A 22,377-nucleotide genomic window follows, 5' to 3' on the forward strand; every position below is an offset into this window, starting at 1 on the left:
ACAGTCATCCAACATGGGAGAGGTGATACAATCATGTGTCAACCGTACAGATGCTTCTTACTACAGTCATCAAACATGTGTCAACCGTACAGATGCTTCTTACTACAGTCATCAAACATGTGTCAACCGTACAGTTGCTTCTTATTACAGTCATCAAACATGGGAGAGGTGATACAATCATGTGTCAACCGTACAGATGCTTCTTACTACAGTCATCCAACATGGGAGAGGTGATACAATCATGTGTCAACCGTACAGATGCTTCTTACTACAGTCATCCAACATGGGAGAGGTGATACAATCATGTGTCAACCGTACAGTTGCTTCTTATTACAGTCATCCAACATGGGAGACATACTACAATCATGTGTCAACTGTACAGATGCTTCTTACTACAGTCATCCAACATGGGAGAGGTGATACAATCATGTGTCAACCGTACAGATGCTTCTTATTACAGTCATCAAACATGGGAGACATACTACAATCATGTGTCAACCGTACAGATGCTTCTTATTACAGTCATCCAACATGGGAGAGGTGATACAATCATGTGTCAACCGTACAGATGCTTCTTATTACAGTCATCCAACATGGGAGACATACTACAATCATGTGTCAACCGTACAGATGCTTCTTATTACAGTCATCCAACATGGGAGAGGTGATACAATCATGTGTCAACCGTACAGATGCTTCTTATTACAGTCATCCAACATGGGAGACATACTACAATCATGTGTCAACCGTACAGATGCTTCTTATTACAGTCATCCAACATGGGAGACATACTACAATCATGTGTCAACCGTACAGATGCTTCTTACTACAGTCATCCAACATGGGAGAGGTGATACAATCATGTGTCAACCGTACAGATGCTTCTTATTACAGTCATCAAACATGAGAGAGTAGTGTGCAATATATTTCAAATACAAATTTCAAAACTTGATTAAATTTTGTAACAGGAACTATATAAATGCTCACAACAAATTACCTGAAACCTGCTCAATAATCATGATGAATAGATCCTCTTGCAGATATTCTGCAATTTCCTGAAACAACTGATATAGATTTGCAGCATTAATCTCAATAAGGGATTATTAAGTGACATCTTATTCCCTTTTATAATGCTCAAGAATAATTCACAAATATTTTTATAAAAGAAAATTGTATTTTATTTCAGAGATTAATGAGTCATTTTTACAGCAAACCTGAAAAAGTGTTTTAAGTTTGTTCCATTGCCTGCAGGCACCTTGGAGATGTTGACACATCCAGGATTGATGTTATGTCAGTGCTTGTCATGTGTACATCCTTCTCCATGATATATACAGTACAGGGAGTCAGTGAGGTAGCTACCCCATGGGGACACCAGAGAACAAGAGGCTCCCTGTATCCCATGCTTGTAAGAGCCAATGACAGAGAATTAGGGGGTCAAGTCCGAAGACTGCGCTGATAGTGTGCCATCATGCCCATATTGTGTGTATAGTTATGGTGAGGTGAGGTGAAATGGGGTTTAACGTCGCGTTCAAGATTATTGCACTTAAATAGTGAAGTATCTTTATGTGTTTTGGACTAATGCTGATTTTAAAGTGTTAGCCCACTGAGATACCATGCCACAGTTTAACATGAATACCCCACTCAGACACAGTATACCGACTCCAAACCGACCTGTCCTTGCCGAGCACCAGACAGGGTAACAAGTACCATCCTTAAACGTCTTTTGGTATGACGCCTGGGGATCAAACCCCCAACCTTCCGCTCTCCCGGCCGGCACTCTACCACTCGACTAAGGAGGCAGTCTATAGTTACTAATGCTTTCAGTCACTGGTTTTCCTCGTCCAGACTTGATCATTTTGGGCCGCCATGATGTAACAGGAATACTGCTGACCCTTACATAAAAACATTCATATTTGTTCACTATGTGTACAACAGTATGTACATGGTGTAGCTAGGGGAATTGTTAATGCCATGACAATCATTCAACCATTAAAGAATGCATGTTATTCAAAATACAATTCAAAAACATTCTTTCCAAATTCTAACTACTCAACAGGCCCAACAGGTTAATTTCAGGTAGATTTTATCATAATCAATTAATCAGTTGTCATGGCTTATAGGAGGAATACAAATACCCCTCCATCAAATTGAAAATAATGTAATTCAAAAATTATAAAGAAACAAAAATCAAGGCAGCAAGACCTGAAGTATATACATAAACATGGTTATTGAGTTGTCAGGTTTTTCAATAAAACCCTGGCCTCCGCGTCAGTTTTGATTCCAAATCAGACACAATAAGAACGAAATCCTGATACATCTTCATATTCCAGTGTTGACAGCAGGTAACCGATTGAACAAGATTGACTGTCCACAAGTTTGACAAACACTAAACCCCAAATCCTCTCATTGTATCCGCAGCACTCACAGGACACTGAGCACTCCATGACACAGGGCACTGCTCCTCACACTGAATATCAATGCATGACACTGTTGTGGATTTCACAGGTGAATGCATAATATATGACATGCTCCGCTGACTGTCGAGCTCCCGTACATCAATTGTAGCATACACACAGCTGTGTTTGGCCTACATATTCTCCATGCAAGTGGGACCAGACCGGTTTAACAGAAGCCGACATTAGTGTGGGTTTAGATCAACGTACCCAGGAGAAAGGCCCTGACAAATATGTGCAGAGTGCTACAGCTTGCCATCCCGTGGAACTGTTTGTTATATCCGATGTCTGATTGATCTACCATATTGTATCAAGGTAAGATGGGAGAAGGTCAGACAGGTGGGCAAGCAAGTCCACGTAAATTGGGAGTGTCATTTAAATATAGACAAGGCCTGCATGGCTTGCACTCATGATATACCATTCAAATACATGGCTGTCTCATATCCTGCTGCCAACAGGTTAATTTCAGGTAATTTTTATCATTATTAATTAATCAGTTGTCATGGCTTATAGGAGGAATACAAATACCCTTCCATGCCTTGTGTTCGCTTGTTTTTGGCCCAAGACAGAAGCCCGCCAAGTTGGGTATGGATCATGAAGTCTTCATGCTATGAGTGACATGTTTGTGAAAGGAGTTACTTTATTTTTTCGTTACAGGCTGACATTGTTGTTTTGTCAATGTTATTGTCGTACACAGAATTCTATTTCATTGCCTTGGTGTACATGGTCGAGTGGCCAGCAAGGCTATGGGCCTGATGCTGATAATCACACAGCATAGCTGAACCTGTACTCGTGTAAAACTGTGTGGTGTGTGACGATTCATTGTGACAGTTGTATTTGTCCAAACAATGCTGTGTGGGTGACATTTTATTGTGATAGCTGTAGCACATGGTCGGCCAGGCATTGATGTGTAGACTCCCTCACGGACTGGTACATCAACAGCTGTACACCTGTTGTCATGGTGTTTGCATGGAGAGAAGCAAGTCTAGATTGTACATGAAGTCAGGCTTATAGACCAGGGCTTCTTGTCAGTATTTCATTAATCTTCTCTACATATATTACCAAGATATGCTTTTGCTGCTCATGAATTTATATGATCCTACTACAGATATTATACAGTCCACAACTTTGTTTTCTTTAGTGATTACACAGATGTGTATATATTTGTTTCTGAGTGTTACTAAAGACAGTTGTGATCATTCCATTAAGAACCTCAAGATGTAGATTCAAAACAAGACATGTTCCCATCATGACCCATTGCCTTTATAATAGCAAACAAATACTAGAATGCTGTCTGTAGAATGAAGATATGGTTGTAGCCACAAAACCCATGGTTCTGACAGCAAAACACCTGACATTCTGTGGGACCAGTGGTTACTCTTCATAGATTTCACCACAGTTTACATGGTATTTTATACCAGGATTTGAGATAAATGAAATTTTACTTTCCCCAGTCCGCAAAAATAATCTTCTAAAATCTACCAAATTTCCAAATTTCCCTGAATTTCCCAAGCTTCAGACTGAATTTGTCAATTTTGAAGCCTGTATATCTGTGTCAGTAACTGACATTGGCCTGTATTGCACCCTGAGGCCTCATGTTTGAATAGGTCCCAAGCACACCATTGCTCATCTTTAGAGGTGACATACATGTAATTAGAATGGGAGGCCAGGTACAGTGACTTGACTTATTACGTGACAATGTGCCCCCATGTTATGGGTCATTGCTGATGTTTTCAGCCAACAGTTTGCCTGGTCAAGAATAGTTACAGGCTGCATGGATAGAGCTGCAATGTTGCAGACTATTACACAACACAACACCCAATGTCGTGTTTCAAAATAAGCGCCTGCCCGTAGGCCCGTGGGTGCTAGATCACATGCCGTGCCTTCAAATTTGTATAGGTCCTTAGGGCCTGCATTAAATTTACTTGACTTATTTGTCACAATAAGTTGTAGTTTTTTTAAATGAGGGCTTGAAGACTGACTCACTGGATCCTATATTTTATCATATGTACAGTCAATCTATGGTTTAACAAATGATAGGACTAAATTATAGAAGAAGATGAAGTTTTTGTTGCAGCTCATTGTACCACATTGTATCATAAGCCGGTGGGTCTGCATACAATGCCCAGCCAACATGACCATGGAGATACTCAAATCTTTTTAAAAGCATAAAGTATATGTTAAATACAAAAGCATGCTTCACTTAAAAACAAGTAACAACATCAATATTCATACTTGCATACTGCCCAATCCCTTCCCGCCCCAGCCATGCTTGCACAACAAACTACATACTTATCCACATACGTCCACTAGTACACGCCCTCATTCACACTGAATTATGTCTGTGTTTTAGACCCAGTACATATATCTTATGAATATTACACCTCGAAATCTTTTAGCTTCAACCATTTTCAAGAACTTTAAAAGATGGTAAACAATGTCATAACATATTTCATATTAAAGCAGTTTAAATTACTATTTTAATGCATCCTATTTGAAGAGCTTAGAGCCATAAGCGCCAATTTCATGTAGAGTCTGTTTTGAGAATAGTGATGAAAACATAATATTATGCATTTTAATAAACTTTTTTTTTACAGATAAATTCCTAGACATTAACGCATTCTGACAGCAGACATATAAATGTTGTTATAACAAACATTCAAAGAAGGAAGTAAACTCACGTTTTTAATTTGTGTAAGGGTGGAAAGGGCCAATGTCTGTATTTTGGCCCTTTTTGACCCTCAGGCATTTCCATGGGATTAATATGTGAGATTGATAAACTACTACTGAAAGTACAAACACATACTACTGAAGTACTCTTAAATGATTTAAACTAATGCTAACTTTGTTGAAATAGTTGAAATATAATAATGAGTTGTCCAAACTTTCAAAATCTCTCTCAGACAACCAGTTTCAACCACACAGGGAAAGGGGAGTTAAAAGGGCCAAAATCTAGTAAAGTGACTCTGGCCCTTTTATAGAATTTTAAGTAGCTATATTTCAAAAACGCATCAATGAAAACATACAATATTTTTTCTACAGATAGACAAGAACTCATAGATGTTATTCATGCAATAATTAGCTCTAAACTCTTCATTTGTGTAGACATGTTAGCATTTCATAAGGCACTCACTACTACTACTACTACAACTACAACTACAACTACTACTACTTCCACTACAACTACAACTGCTACTACTACATCGAAGGTCTCCTTGAAATAGCTGAACTTGCACAGCTGTCAATGTCTGTATCTTGAACAAATTAGATCTATCTATAGAGTTGGGTCTTAAAACTAGATAACTATATAACACTGGTAATCTACACTCTTTGGAAAAGGTCAGCTTCTCAATATCTTGTGGCCTTAAAAATGATCACATTCCATTTGTCTGCAAATGTACAAGCTTTAAGGTTGCTGTTTTTTCAGTGAGAATGCAAATGAATATCCAACGGATAATCGTGCAGGCATGGTAAAGAGAATAACCATACCAAATCACATTACTGTAGAATGTGAATTTTGCACTCCACAAATGAGGCAGAGGTATTATATAATTGCCATTTGAATTGTGTTTTGATGAAGGTAATGTTAGGCTCACATGTGTGGAGGTAATCGTGACTCCAGGGCGCAGACAGGTCATGTATTATGCCCCCTGTGTCCCTTTCTCATACAGACACGCTTCATATAGTCTAAGCTAAGGCCTTTAACATGTACTCTTTGAATAGAGCTTTCAGGCTTAGTGAAGCAGTGCTGAAAGTAAGAAACAGTCAAGGGGATCATACAACATGATAAAACTGACAAGGATGTCTCTATTATAAAAATACCATGGCCTGAACACTGCTACCCACACCTAAGTAGGGCAGGCCTCTATATTTCATAGAAGGCTGGGCTAATACAACTTATCTTGATATGTATGTTTATCTCTGCTGACCTATGTGTGAGCTCAGTTAAAATTAGTGTGTGTTTATAGACTGCTATATTAGCAGGGAAGTAGAACAGTTGGGGACACAACACCGGCTTCATAAACTGACCCAGTGTTGGAAACAATTTTAAAACCCAACAAGACAGGCACGTGACCAGCAGATGTTGCCTGCCTATCTTCAAAGTTACCTGCCTGCATTCAGACATAAATATTGAAAAATCACGAAAACTAAGAGATAAATTGTGTATTGATTCAATTGAATTAATGCAAACAATTACTTGAGAATCTACAAGGAGTTATAATATAACCATATAAGCATTCTTAAAATTATCTGCCAGACAGTCGGGCATGGGGAGGAAAATTTCATGCGCCCCGACAGAAAAGTTACCAGCCATGGGCAGCGGGCTGGCAGTTATTTCGGACGCCATTTTACAGACCCATGTTGAGAACAAACTCATACCATCTACTTGATGAAATATCACTCACCAGTAGCATAACAACGTTAATCTACTTTGGATTATATTAAATAGCCTCTGTGACTTCAGTACACCTGGGTTCTTTAAGGACATTAGTATTTAGAGCAGTGATTGCGAATATGTTTTTTTTTTCCCCATGGCCATATAGAGAGTACACTTTGAAGTTAAAGAGCTTGGTTCTGGACATAATGGTTCATTCTCAAACTGGGGCAAGCAGCCTGTTCCAGAAGGAATAGTCTTTGAGTTCATTTGAATTATTTATGACCAGTAAATATCATGTTGAATTGGATAAATAAAAAATAATTTATCGCTGAAATGTCATCTATGTTACACTTTATGAAATATTCAACAGGGACATAAAAGTAAATTATTCAAAATTACTTTTTTCAAATTTCAAGCCAAAGAGGAAAGTGTATCTCTTTTTAAAAGCTGCATGCTGGGTATTTCACAAAACCAATTTACAAATTTGAGTAATCAACCTTACCATTGTTTTTGTCAAATAGCCTCAAGGTCGGAAATCATTCAACCATTCAAATAGGCATAGTTGAGTTGCAGTTAATCTGTAACATTGTTGATTGTGTAAAAGGTTTCAGGTATGAAAGAGCACATGCTTCATTAAGCACATCCTCTCCTCCACATTCCTGTGTAATCAATGGATTATTTGCCCCTCTGCCAATACCTTTCACAATGACTTGAGGGTCAGTGCTGGTTGGATATGTAATACCATTGTAAATACCGCAGATTTATACAGCTTGGCACTTCTCTTGGTACGTTTTTCATATATATTTGAGTACATCCATACCACCAAAATAAAATATGCAATTTTATGTTTTCTTTACATAGCTGTTTAGTAGGTTTTTAATTTAGAGCATTGATTTTGAATTTGTTGTGTTTTTCCCCCATGGCCATATAAAGAGTACACTTTGAAGTTAAAGGGCTTGGTTTTGCACTTTTTGGTTCATGCCCAAACTGGGCATCCTGCCGAGGAAAGAGAGTTAACTGACTGTAAAAGTCCAGTTTCCACCCTTGCCCAACTAGGATGGAATTTTGGGGCTCAATTGTAGCACCACCAGTGACTATTATGAGTCATATCGCTTCTATTTCCCTCCTATTGACCAGTCAGATTCCACCTCTCATATCACTTGCATTTGCTTCAAACAAAATGGCAACGCCCAGTCAGTATGATCTGATCGATAATCTAAATCTATATTGTGATAAAACGGGTCTTCATCAAATCACATGAGCAGCTTGATTAAAAAGATGACAAGATTTGGAAAATATCTGTTGACAAGGAGTTGGCAGGGCACATGCTTTGCAAATCCTGCAATCGAACGAACTCTGCATGGCAGTTTACAAACCGGATGTCGATTTCATTGCATGATTTTGATTAGACTATGTATAGATTCGTTAGTCCAGCCAAAATATAACTCCATAATTTTGTCAGGAACATTTTAGCGGAGTGGATGGACTGGAGGTGTTTGATGTGTTTTGTGTTATCACGGCTGGAGTAGACACTGGATGAAGTATCCCTATTGATCTACCTGTCAGCGTATGAAGTCGATTCAATGCAGCTAACATGACCTGCTTGTTTCTGCTTCATGCAGCAGTGAATACCAGTCCAGCTGAATCCTGACACCATTAATAAAATCAGGGCTGCGCCGGTAACCAGTGGTTGATAGCAGGAGAAACGTCCCATGTTATTGAAGTATGACACACGATCAGTCAAGTCACAGAGTCTTACAACTCGTTGCTAATGTTAGTCAGCCCTTATACAAGCTTCATTAGACATTGGGGACCTATTCTGACCTGAAAAGCACAATCAATGTAACATCTCAAGGGTAAGAAGATGGTAGGCAATTTGGGCAATCACTGTCATTTTGAAATGCATGTTTCCTGATATTCCAAATGGAGTTGAATGTAAATTAGGATAGTGATTTTGTGATTCACAGCTGCTGCCATTTATCCGTAAAAATGGAAGTGATTACTGTTTGTTTGTTTGTTGTTTAACGCTGCACTCAGCACTATTCCAGCTATATGATGGCTGTCTGTAAATGATCAAGTCTGGACCAGACAATCCAGTGATTGACATCATGGACATCAATGCATGCAATTGGGATACGATGACATGCATCTACCAAGTCAGCGAGCCTGAGAACCCGATCCCGTTAGATTACTGATGATGATGATGATGATGATGATGATGATGATTGTAACTTTTCATGAGCATGATCTGTTTCAGATAGCCAATGTTTCAACCTAGATGTGACAACAACACACCGTACCTAACCTAGTCTTTCATCAAAGTGTAACGTAAGTGAATTAATCTAATATTCTCTGAAAAGATTCCCTCTTTAACAGTAACAGAAGAGGATAGGCAAGAGATTATTAGTTGGTTCCAACTTGATTTATCTAACTTGTGTTTTCACAGACACAATACAGTGAGTACAGTTTCACTATATTTTATGTTCCCAGGGAGAATGGAGCCGGTGACAAATGTGTCGTGTGTGGTGGACAACTGGGCAACCATGACATGCAGCTGGCCATGGGACATCGGTCCACAATCAGACTCAAATAATATTCATCTAGCTAAACTTAATTGGGGCATAAAGTGAGTAATACATGCAACTGTCATACATGTACCATTAATGACAACAAGAAGACTACAGATGAAAAACTTCTTTCTTACAGTTATTTCACATCTGTATTAGTACAATGTGTTTGTGTAGTTTCTTCTACCACGGGCAAGCATGACTGGCTTGGCTCCTGTTATCACAAACACCAAGGTACTGATTGATTAGGCTGAGTCATGAAACGGACATTTTGTGCAAGCTGTTTTCCATTATATTTTCGACCCGTGAAGATTCCAGGGTAGAATAGGTCTTCAGCAACCCATGCTTGCCGTAAAAGGTGACTATGCTTGTCGTAAAAGGCGACTAACGGGATCGGGTGGTCAGGCTCGCTGACTTGGTTGATGCATGTCATCGATCCCAGTTGCGTGGGTCAATGTTCATGATATCAATCACTGGATTGTCTGGTCCAGGCTCAATTATTTACAGACCGCCGTCATTTAACTGGAATATTGCTGAGTGCGGCGTTAAACAACAAACCAACCAACCAACCGTTATATTGTCATACTTTTGTTTTTGTAACATGTTCCTGGTGGCTGCCATGACCTGATGTGCAGGGCACTGACATTGTAATGGTGTTGACAGAAGCATGTGTTGACAGAATAATTGTTTACTCACATAGCCTTTGAAAACTGCAGCAGAAACCGGCTTATCATAAAACTATGTGTCTAATTAAAAGTATGATTCTTGTGGAAGGTGCCACTTTAACGAATCATCCATAATGTGTTTCAGAGTGACAGTGCTTAGTCCAACATAAAGTTAGTTTGTTGTTTAACGCCATACTCAGCAATATTCCAGCTATATGACGGGGGTCAGTAAATAATTGAGTCTGGACCAGACAATCCAGTGATTGACATCAAGACCATCAATCCATGCAATTGGGAAACGATGACAGGTCCCAACATAAAGACCTGCTACAGACACCTTTATGTTCGAACAGTTGAGAGTTGACGAGGCCTCAATTATTCCATATAATGGTTTACTGATATTTTTGTAACAAATAGCTTTGGGTAGGTCAATATCAGAATATCATTTGCTTTTTATAGCATAACCTTGTGTCGACTCTTCAGCGTCGACTCTTCAGTAAGAGCATTGCCGAGTTCCTGTAGAGTTGCCACAAGGACGGGGCGTCATGAGAGTGACTCAGGTGACGGGGCTGACCACTCCATGGGGACAGTGGTCTACTGCTCTAAGTAGGCATCAATGACCCTGGCATGATGAGGTCGTGTGTTATCATCCATGAGGATGAAGTTCAGTCAAATTGCACCAGCATACGGTCTCACATCCACATCCAGAATGTCATCCATGTTGCACACATCTGCTGAGATTGGCTTCTCCAGCTACGGCTACGTTGGAAACCTAAAATCTAAACAGTATCTCTATTCATCAGTGAAAAGCACTGGAGCCCATTGCTGGTCAAACCAATATAAGAGATCTGTGATGTAGGGTCAATGGGATGCGAATGCATGCCCTCCGTGACTGGAGGCCATCTCACAGCAATGATGATGCACTGTCTAAGTATAAATGTTTATGCCACTGCAGCTCTGCACGTCATTTCTGAGTGTGGTGGCAGTGACAAAGTGATGTGGTGGAATGCTGTCGACCACCTGCATGTCGCTGGGTAGCTGATCCAAATGTCTGGTATTGAATCCATGCCCTGCTGATCACATGTTGACACCAAAGATATTTGCAACGTGACGCTGTGTTGACTCAGTTTCAAGCATGCCTTTGCATCTACCTAATTCCTCGGTCCTCAAACAACATCTTTGATGCTGAGGATGCAAGAGTGCATTCAGTTATAATCCTCAGTAGCCAATGTTGTTGTGCTCTCTGATAATGATGTGCAACAATTTCAAGCACCTCATGCACTGCATGCCTCTGTCCGTCCATCATTAAATTGAGGTCCTGGAGGGGTTACCAAATCATTGTGTTCCAGGATATTTCAATCTTTATTTGTTGGATGATTTGTTAATATCATCAAAAATTGATCCTCAGCAAACTTTGACTGGTATATAATAGTAACAGGACAAAGTATTACCTGTTTTCACAAAATGATAAAATCTACCATGTCCCTTATGCCTGCCATATCATTGCAGTGGTGTTCCCAACCAGGATTGTGTTGACGACTCTGTACCTGGATCCTGTCACTGGCCAGCAGATAGCTTCAGCATGGGAAGCCTCTACACAATAGTTGTCACTGTCATGACTCTCACCAGCAAGGGAACAGTCAGTGACAATAAAGTGTCTGAACGTTTTAAGTATGACACAAATAACATTGGTAAATATACATTCTTGAATATTGTTATCATCTTTTACTTTTCTTTTCATATTTGATACTGTTGTCATTTTAGGGTGAGTGAGTGAGTATGGTTTAAAGCTGCTTTTAGCAATATTCCAGCAATATCACAGCGGGGGACACCAGAAATGGGCTTCACACATTGTACCCATGTCGGGAATCGAACCCGGGTCTTCGGCGTGACAAGCCAACGCTTTAACCACTAGGCTACGCCACTGCCCCTGTTAGAATAGAAACTGAATCTTTAAAGTGACTTTTATTCAGCAAAATTTCACCCTGATCTACTGCAACACCGATAACAAGATGTATATTGTACTAATTTCCCTGTTTATTCTCTTTACAGTAAGACCACCTGCTGTGACTGATATCAACACCACCAATCTCAACAAAACCTGTGCCTCGTTGTCATGGCAACAAGTGGATACTCATAGACTAAAGTGTCAAATGTTGTACAATTGCTCTGATTGGCAAGAGTATTGTGAGGTGGGTTTAAGTGGGGGTGGTGCACTTAGCACACAACAAGCAAGAGGAATGTAAATAATTAGCAAAACAACTTGTGTTTGGTATCCATGATAGTTTTGTGTAACATATCACCAATGGTTTATCACATGTCTTTTATAGGTTTAGGTGTTTAGTATTCTTCACAAAGAGGTGAAATTGGGTTTAACGTCGCGTCCAAGATTATTGCACTTATATAGCGACGTGCATGCATGTGTGTGTGAGTGTGGCTGCTTGTACTAGACCGGACTGATGCCGATTTATAGTGCTAGCCCACTGAGATACCATGCCGCAGTTTAACATGAATACCCCACTCAGACACAGTATACTGACTCCGAGCCGACCAGTCCTTGTTTTAGCCCCTTAATGCCGAGCGCCAGACAGGGTAACAACAAGTACCATCTTTTAAGGTCTTTTAGTATGACGCTGCCGGGGATCGAACTCCGGACCTTCCGCTCTCCGGGCGGACGCTCTACCACTAGACCACGGGAGAAGGCACTCAACCCCTCTGGATCTGTGTTTGCTTAAACCAATTCTAAATTCATTGCATATGTAATCTGTTTCAGCAGATATTCACGACTAATTATTCCCTAGGGCTGATGTTTTGATTCATGAACTTGCAATACAGCAAACTGTGTTTATAACGAACAAGCTTATAACAAACTGACGAATATAACAAACTGTTATTTTCCCGTCCATTTGCTGTATATATATGCTGTAAATATGTTTATAATGAACTACATTTATAACGAACTAACATTAGTGGTCCCTTTGACTTTGTAATAACTGTTTTCTGTACATCTTATTTTATTTGCTGTTGAATGCTGCAGTCAGCAATATTCCAAGTAGAACACAGCAGCTTGTAGATAATCTACAAAAAAGATGTATTATGAACAATGTCTCCTGTCACCAGGGTACGATGACACACAATAAATCATTGTGTCTGACTACCGGATCTATATAGTAACTGCCTACTACAAGCATAGGTTGCTGGGACACAATCAAATAGGAATCCCAAGGAAGAGTGAGTGAGTGAGTGAGTGAGTGAGTGAGTGAGTGAGTGAGTTTGGTTTAACGCCGCTTTTAACAGTATTCCAGTCATATCACGGCATTTCAGCTTAATGTGGGAGGAAAGCCCGAAGAGATGTAGGTCTCAGACGTTTACCACTTCGGTATGGGTATGGTGCTGACAAAACTTGAAACATAATCGGGGCAAATAGGGATTTGAACCCACAATCATAGGTTTCTGGCATGCCTAAGGGACGCAACTCTGCACAGCGAATCACGGCGCCTTAAACGACTGGGCCACCCGTGCCCCCCCACCCCCCAAGGAAGACCATACAATACAATTTGGACATCTGAACCACAGTGTTTAAGAAGCTGAAGACTTATATGGTCCCATACATTGAATACATGAAGATTTATGATCCTAATTTGCATTATTAATGATTATCTATGATCCAGCAAGTACTCCAGAAGATTTAGGTGAGCTAGATGAGCTACGGCCTCATTTTAATCATTCTTCTGACACTTTTTTCATACTGTGGGCACTAACTTGAGGAGTTCATGTAATTACTAAAAGAACATGTGTTTAGATACATTGTCTTCTTGCTAAGCCCCAAGGATAAGATTATGTTAAATGGGGATGATTCTGATTATAAACTCTTCAGGTCCTCATTTAACAAAAAACCTGCAGCTTATTTTTTCTGACAGATAAATCGTGTCATAAATTTACTGCAGGCCATGAGGAACACTACAAATTTCGAAACTACAGACCCGATACGAAATCTACCTGCCACAGGCCTATAGGCAGGCACTAATTTCAAACTCTGGACTGACATTGCAATGAACATTGTACCCGAAAACCCCACAGGCTCATTTCTTGAAATAGGGCCTCAGTAAAATAGCGAATGGATTAATGAGGTATCACAATGAATAAATGGGAATTATATTAAAAATATAGATTATATACAGGATATGAGTTACTGGGTATGTATCATCCTTTGTTTCCTGTGGACTCTCAGCCTGTGGACAATGTGTCTGATGGGTCTGCCTCAGTGTGTGGCCACACGACACAGGCCGCAAGACTCAAAGTCACTGAAACCATTTATGTAACAGACTTTCAACAGAACCAGAGAGAGCTAAAGTACACAATTTGAAACATCTGCTTAACAAACAACTATTGCAGTGACATCAAACGTGACATGTCAGGGTGACCTGAAAAGTTGGTTGAACACGTTATATCAATGATGACGTAAAGTAAATGTTCAGTGCTCAGTCTTTACATTGTTTCCTGTGGACTTTCAGCCCGTGGACAATGTGTCTGATGGGTCTGCCTCTGTGTGTGGCCTCCTGTCCGGAACCGTGTATCAGTGGAATGTGTCATGTCTGCCTGAAGGAGGGGGATTCTGGAGCAATGTCACCACAGTCCTCCACACCACACAGACTGATGGTAGGCGGCTTGTTACTGAGTTGTCATCGGTGCAGATATCACAACTATTGTCATTCTCTTTTATAAATATTCATAACTACATGTACATCAACACTCCACTCCAAGTATGACCTGACATAAACATTTTTAAATGGACAAAACCAGTTAATGAATTTTCCTGGCATCTTGAGATATATTGTCTTGACACACTCAATCATATTTTAATCGAATGGACTATTTTGTAGTTCCTGCATCTCAGCCGGAAGTGCATTCTGGGAGTTTTCTAGAAGTTGACTGTAACCAAGACAACTGCAGAGGGATCCTGCTGTTCTGGAAGGTATGATCACAGCCATCGGCTTCAAGAATTACATGATTTGATGGAAGTCATTTGTATTTTCACATCATGCTGAAGATAAGGATTCCATTGGAAGCATATTTTTGTTCCACCCAAATGTAATTCTGACCTGGAAAAAATATCAGGATCAAATACACAAAACTGAAGTGAAAATGTTCTGCCTGTGTAGTGAAAAGTTCCCGTTGAGCGATGTTCCTGTATATTATTAATGTGCAACATGAAAAACAGGAAAATTAAGACATATACAAATTAACATAATCTAAAAGAAAACAAAAGAATATGATGAAAAAGGAAAGCATGAAATAAATCCCAATAGTTAATTAACGTTAAAGGCAAATGTGAAATATGTTATTTTGAAAGAGAAGGATAGAATGCAGAGCCCAAAATGCAACCGAAATCGGAAGTACTGCTGCACGAGAATTCCATGAAATGATTATCAAGGTCTACCTTGCCATTATCAACATCTACATTGTCATTATCAAGGTTATCTTGTCATTATTGACATCTACCTTGTCATTATTGACATCTACCTTGTCATTATTGAGGTTATCTTGTCATTATTGAGGTCTACCTTGTCATTATCGAGGTCTACCTTGTCATTATTGAGGTTATCTTGTCATTATTGAGGTCTACCTTGTCATTATTGAGGTCTACCTTGTCATTATCGAGGTTACCTTGACATTTTTAGGTTACCTTGTCATTATCGAGGTGTACCTTGTCATTATTGAGGTCTACCTTGTCATTATCGATGTCTAACTTGTCATTATTGAAGTCTACCTTGTCATTATCGAGGTCTACCTTGTCCTTATTGAGGTTATCTTGACATTATTGAGGTCTACCTTGACATTTTTTAGGTCTACCTTGTCATTATTGAGGTCTACCTTGTCATTATCGAGGTGTACCTTGTCATTATCGAGGTGTACCTTGTCATTATTGAGGTCTACCTTGTCATTATCGAGGTGTACCTTGTCATTATCGAGGTCTACCTTGTCATTATTGAGGTCTACCTTGTCATTATCGATGTCTACCTTGTCATTATTGAGGTCTACCTTGTCATTATCGATGTCTACCTTGTCATTATTGAGGTCTACTTTGTCATTATCGATGTCTACCTTGTCATTATCGATGTCTAACTTGTCATTATTGAGGTCTACCTTGTCATTATTGAGGTCTACCTTGTCATTATCGATGTCTACCATGTCATTATTGAGGTCTACCTTGTCATTATTGAGGTCTACCTTGTCATTATCAAGTTCTACCTTGTCATTATGGAGGTCTACCTTGTCATTATCAAGTCTACCTTGTCATTATCGATGTCTACCTTGTCATTATTGAGGTGTACCTTGTCATTATCGAGGTCTACCTTGTCATTATTGAGGTCTACCTTGTCATTATCGATGTCTACCTTGTCATTCTGGAGGTCTACCTTGTCATTATCGATGTCTACCTTGTCATTATCGATGTCTACCTTGTCATTATTGAGGTGATCCTAGTCATTATCGCGGTCTACCTTGTCATTATTGAGGTCTACCTTGTCACTATCGATGTCTAACTTGTCACTATTGAGGTCTACCTTGTCATTATTGAGGTCTACCTTGTCATTATCGAGGTCTACCTTGTCATTATTGAGGTCTACCTTGTCATTATCGAGGTCTACCTTGTCATTATTGAGGTCTACCTTGTCATTATCGATGTCTACCTTCTCATTATTGAGGTCTACCTTGTCATTATTGAGGTCTACCTTGTCATTATCGAGGTCTACCTTGTCATTATTGAGGTCTACCTTGTCATTATCGATGTCTACCTTGTCATTATTGATACCTAGTCATTATCGATGTCTACCTTGTCATTATTGAGGTTACCTTGTCATTATTGAGGTCTACCTTGTCATTATCAATGTCTAACTTGTCATTATTGAGGTTACCTTGACATTGAGATTTACCTTGTCATTATTGAGGTGTACCTTGTCTCTATCAACATCTACCTTGTCATTATTGAGGTCTACCTTGTCATTATCGATGTCTACCTTGTCATTATTGAGGTTACCTTGTCATTATTGAGGTCTACCTTGTCATTATCAATGTCTAACTTGTCATTATTGAGATTACCTTGACATTATTGAGGTTTACCTTGTCATTATTGAGGTGTACCTTGTCATTATCAACATCTACCTTGTCATTATTGAGGTCTACCTTGTCATTATCGATGTCTACCTTGTCATTATTGAGGTCTACCTTGTCATTATCGAGGTCTACCTTGTCATTATTGAGGTCTACCTTGTCATTATCGATGTCTACCTTGTCATTATTGAGGTCTACCTTGTCATTATTAAGGTCTACCTTGTCATTATCGAGGTCTACCTTGTCATTATTGAGGTGATCCTAGTCATTATCGCGGTCTACCTTGTCATTATTGAGGTCTACCTTGTCACTATCGATGTCTAACTTGTCATTATTGAGGTCTACCTTGTCATTATCGAGGTCTACCTTGTCATTATTGAGGTCTACCTTGTCATTATCGATGTCTACCTTGTCATTATTGATACCTAGTCATTATCGATGTCTACCTTGTCATTATTGAGGTTACCTTGTCATTATTGAGGTCTACCTTGTCATTATTGAGGTTACCTTGACATTATTGAGATTTACCTTGTCATTATTGAGGTGTACCTTGTCTCTATCAACATCTACCTTGTCATTTTTGAGGTCTACCTTGTCATTATCGATGTCTACCTTGTCATTATTGAGGTTACCTTGTCATTATTGAGGTCTACCTTGTCATTATCAATGTCTAACTTGTCATTATTGAGATTACCTTGACATTATTGAGGTTTACCTTGTCATTATTGAGGTGTACCTTGTCATTATCAACATCTACCTTGTCATTATTGAGGTCTACCTTGTCATTATCGATGTCTACCTTGTCATTATTGAGGTCTACCTTGTCATTATCGAGGTCTACCTTGTCATTATTGAGGTCTACCTTGTCATTATCGATGTCTACCTTGTCATTATTGAGGTCTACCTTGTCATTATTAAGGTCTACCTTGTCATTATCGAGGTCTACCTTGTCATTTTTTAGGTCTACCTTGTCATTATCGATGTCTACCTTGTCATTATTGAGGTCTACCTTGTCATTATCGATGTCTACCTTGTCATTATTGAGGTCTATCTTGTCATTATTGAGATCTACCTTGTCGGTATCGATGTCTAACTTGTAATTATCGAGTTCTACCTTGTCATTATCGCGGTCTACCTTGTCGGTATCGATATCTAACATGTAATTATCGAGTTCTACCTTGTCATTATCAACATCTACCTTGTCATTATTGAGGTTACCTTGTCATTATTGAGGTTACCTTGTCATTATTGAGGTCTACCTTGTCATTATTGAGGTCTAACTTGTCATTTTTGAGGTCTACCTTGTCATTATCGAGGTCTACCTTGTCATTATCGATGTCTACCTTGTCATTATTGAGGTCTACCTTGTCATTATTGAGGTTACCTTGTCATTATTGACGTCAACCTTGTCATCTATCATCTTCCAGGCTGTTCCTGCCCACCTTCGTAATGGTCCCATCACAGCATATCACATCTTTGTGCAAGACACTGACACTGGAAATGAGACTGACATCACAGTGACAGACATGGCACAGATGTCACTAGAACTCCACCTGGAGCCTAACACTACCTACCAGATCCAGACCTTGGCCTGTACGGAGAGCGGCTGCTCCAATAGGTCCAAACCCATCACCATCGCACCACAGGGAAAAGGTACACTTGTTGGCATATTTTTCTCAAATCCTTTGTCACCTTGCACATACATTCACAATGGCTTCAAAAGGTAAAATTACTGCTATCAAATCTACATTGTAACACATTGTTACACATGTTAACACATAACACAGCTACGAAAGGTCATGTCCTTGATAATGACTTTTTGAGGCCAAAATCTGCCGAATTTCTGAAAACTGGCTGTACACTGAAGTACCTGTGTTGTATGACAAATCAAGGCATATTTATTTGCATAAAACTATGTCCATCCAATGGATACATAAAACAATCTTTGCTAAATAGAAGGGGTTTTCATGATATAGTTCTGATTTTGATTTTGACTTTGATTCTGATAAATGTTGTACTACTTGCTGTTGCTAGTGTAGGTATGGAGATTATCCCAAATGGCATTAAATGTTGTTGAAATAACCCTACTGAGGCTCCTGTGTCTCATTCTTGTCAACATGTCTAGCTTCAAATACATCAGACAGCTGAGAAAGGTTATGCATATATTCATTAATGTTAATGTTCTGACAGATAATGGCATCAAGCACTGTTATGGAAAGAAAAATTAAGTGTGAAGGGTTATGCATACAATGTTGTTCATAAAATGAAGAAATAGGGTAACACGTGACAATTTTCTTTCTGACATTTTAATATCATAGTAAAGTACTTTCCTGACCTGGAATATTAATGATCAACAATTTTAAAATAAGTGTAAGCGAGTGCGTAATGTGAGCAATATTCTAGCTACAACATGGTGGCCAGCCAATAGTCATGTCTGGACTGGCAAACCAGTGAATGAAAGCATGAGCACCAACAACATGATCAGTGTCACAAAGTCCTCTGTGTGATATGACAGTCAGCTAATCAGACATGGTGGCTCAGAGCGATGGGATCTACATAATTACTTTGTAGTCAATTACTGCGATGTGATCAGGCCGAGTACCGCATCAGATAGAAGTATCACATTGTGGTAGTTAGGCATCCCCTGGGGCTTTAACACACTTCCTGGTCAATATCAATTATTGTAATGCTTCCTTGCTCCGACCAGTCATTCGTGTAATTGCTTCCCTTACTTTTTTTAGTAACATCATTGTTACATATTCTGTAGCTCCCATGTTTTGTTGTTATTTTCAGCCATGTCTAGACTGACAGTTACAGTCTACAGCAATCTATGAAAAACCTTAGTATTTATTTGACACACCTTTAATCACCTTTCAATGATCGGCCAACTGATCTATGACGACTAACACATGTAACTATCACAGGTTCATTAACAACTCCCAAAATTTTTCCCATCACTTTTATCGTGTCGACCATTTTGACGCCTTGTACTTGATGTGTATGTATTACAACGCGCTGTCATTGTGACTGACTTACTGAGCTAGTTCTTAACAGACCTTTCTCACCCAATGATGATATTTTTTTAATACACTTCTTTTAAACAAACAACATGTGTTCCTGTAAAGCATGATGAGCACACCTACACTCATGCCACCTCTCTTTTTAGTGGAACTATTTTATTCCGCGATACAGTCATCATGGTTGTTGTATGGCTGTCAGTGTCAACATGAAGTCATACGTATAGATCTAGCGCTACATCCCTCGAGGTATAACATAGTGATATGAAAAATTAAAAAGAACTGACTTTCACGTTGTGTGAGTTCATTGGAGTAGGAACCTTTATTAGGTGAGGAGCTTGCAATGACCTTTGTACAATGTTTGGCCCTCACTCTATGAAGGTTCATACTCCAATAAAATCACACAAATTGAAAGTCAATTCTTAAATATACAAATGCTTTTAACAAATCCATTATCTTGAACAGTTGTAATTTTGAATCTTGATAATCATGGAAGGTTTTATTTCCATTTCATGGAAAACTGATTCACTAAAAATAATATGATGACAATTTACAGTGGTTAACTAATATTTGCTCCGTCAGATAATTGTTATTTGTTCAAATGACCGAATTTCAATAAGACTTTTTGTTTATTTTTCATTAGCTATAAATTTAGGCAAATTGAGCGTTGTTAATTTATTAAAATCATGTCTTAGTTCTCTCTACCACTAAAGAAAGTTCTGAGGACATCCCATTATATGTCCTTTCGCAAACTTTGATTGACAAATGAAATTACAAACAAGAAGTCAACATAAGCCAATCAGAAAGCAGCTTTTTCAAGCTTTATGACACTTGCTTCACACTAGCGAATTCCAATCCAGACTATGCTTTGAAAAATATGTGGACAAAGTTCTTGATTCAAAATTTGAAAACTTAAGCAAAGAAAATTCTGGAATGTCTGTTAGATGGCTGAGATTATATGAGAGCTATGAGAAGTCTCTTCCCTTTCAAATGTTATCCCATTGAAACGAGTCATAATACCCATAACTGACATTTGGAATACACTGTGTTAAACTTTTCAAGGTTGCATAATTAGAAAACAATTTCTTGATCTGAAATTTTGCAGAATTTAATTTTGTCATGAACTTTTTTTGTGTATGCTCTTATTTGTTGCATGAAGCCACACTCAGCAATATTTTAGCTATGTGACAGGCCTGTAACTGGAGCAGTCTGGGCCAGGTAAAGAAGAGACTGATCGATATTATAAGCAACATTCCACACTGTCAGGTACAACAACAGTGACATCCACCAACTCACGGAGTCGGACTACCTGATCAGTGGCCAGCATGGGTAATTGGGAACCTGTACTAAACAGAGAGGTCTTTGTATGTAACTATCTAGGATTAGTTAGGTTCACATGGTCAACTCTAGATCCCTCACGGTATTGATTCCCTGCAGGTGCGTCACCACCCCAGGACTTCACAGTGGAGTTCATGGCTGACGAGGACCCCGCCAACTTCAACATCAACTGGCAACCACTCCACACCCGAGTCGTGTCCTACACCACATACTGGTGCATGAAGGAAGACAACTCAACCAACTGCACAGTAAGCCCCTCAGTGCATAGTAGTAGTAGCAGTGGCAGTGGCATAGAGTGGATGAATGTTGTTTTATGTAAAACTCAACCAACTGCACAGTAAGCCCCTCGGTGCATCGTAGTAGTAGTAGTAGTAGTAGTAGTGGCAGTGACATAGAGTGAATGAATGTTGTTTTATGTAAAACTCAACCAACTGCACAGTAAGCCCCTCAGTGCATCGTAGTAGTAGCAGTGGCCGTGACATAGAGTGAATGAATGTTGTTTTATGTAAAACTCACTTTTACCAGCTCTTACGACTTGAGATGGTGAGGATTTATTCTGACCCTGAATCACTGACCTGTAACCTCAAGTCCCACACAGGTAGAGAAACAGGCAGCAGAAATGTACACATTGAAACAATTCCTCTGAAAATTTCCATTACAGGGTCAGAACTTAACACTAACCCAGTAGTACGAATTCCTGGATGACATAGAGTGAATGAATGTTATTTTATGTAAAACTGCACAGCAAGTGTATACTACTGGTGGTGTTGGTGAAACAGAACATTGGCAAATGTAACAAAACAGTTTACATTGTACACAAGACATGACTGCTACATTGGCATTATC

General features: G+C 39.2%; 1 protein-coding gene across 2 annotated transcripts in view; it reads left to right on the plus strand.

The window, feature by feature from the left end:
• The first annotated feature begins 2,548 nt into the window (after positions 1 to 2,548).
• The window catches only part of LOC139478313 (uncharacterized), a 31,452-nt gene continuing 11,623 nt past the window's right edge, over positions 2,549 to 22,377 (plus strand). Inside the window, exons 1-9 of one of the 2 annotated variants that reach the window (XM_071260735.1) lie at positions 2,549 to 2,768; positions 9,089 to 9,159; positions 9,322 to 9,457; positions 11,573 to 11,754; positions 12,116 to 12,255; positions 14,578 to 14,722; positions 14,947 to 15,038; positions 18,604 to 18,829; positions 21,631 to 21,779. In XM_071260735.1, coding sequence (XP_071116836.1) covers positions 9,327 to 9,457; positions 11,573 to 11,754; positions 12,116 to 12,255; positions 14,578 to 14,722; positions 14,947 to 15,038; positions 18,604 to 18,829; positions 21,631 to 21,779 — 1,065 coding nt within the window. In that variant the 5' untranslated portion in view covers positions 2,549 to 2,768; positions 9,089 to 9,159; positions 9,322 to 9,326. Of the gene's footprint in view, positions 2,769 to 2,851; positions 2,923 to 9,088; positions 9,160 to 9,321; positions 9,458 to 11,572; positions 11,755 to 12,115; positions 12,256 to 14,577; positions 14,723 to 14,946; positions 15,039 to 18,603; positions 18,830 to 21,630; positions 21,780 to 22,377 lie in introns of those variants that run through there. The other variant, XM_071260737.1, reaches the window with a different exon arrangement.

Source organism: Haliotis cracherodii, unplaced genomic scaffold, assembly GCF_022045235.1.
Source record: "Haliotis cracherodii isolate W230 unplaced genomic scaffold, xgHalCrac1.p SCAF_4, whole genome shotgun sequence".
Lineage (NCBI taxonomy): Eukaryota > Metazoa > Mollusca > Gastropoda > Lepetellida > Haliotidae > Haliotis > Haliotis cracherodii.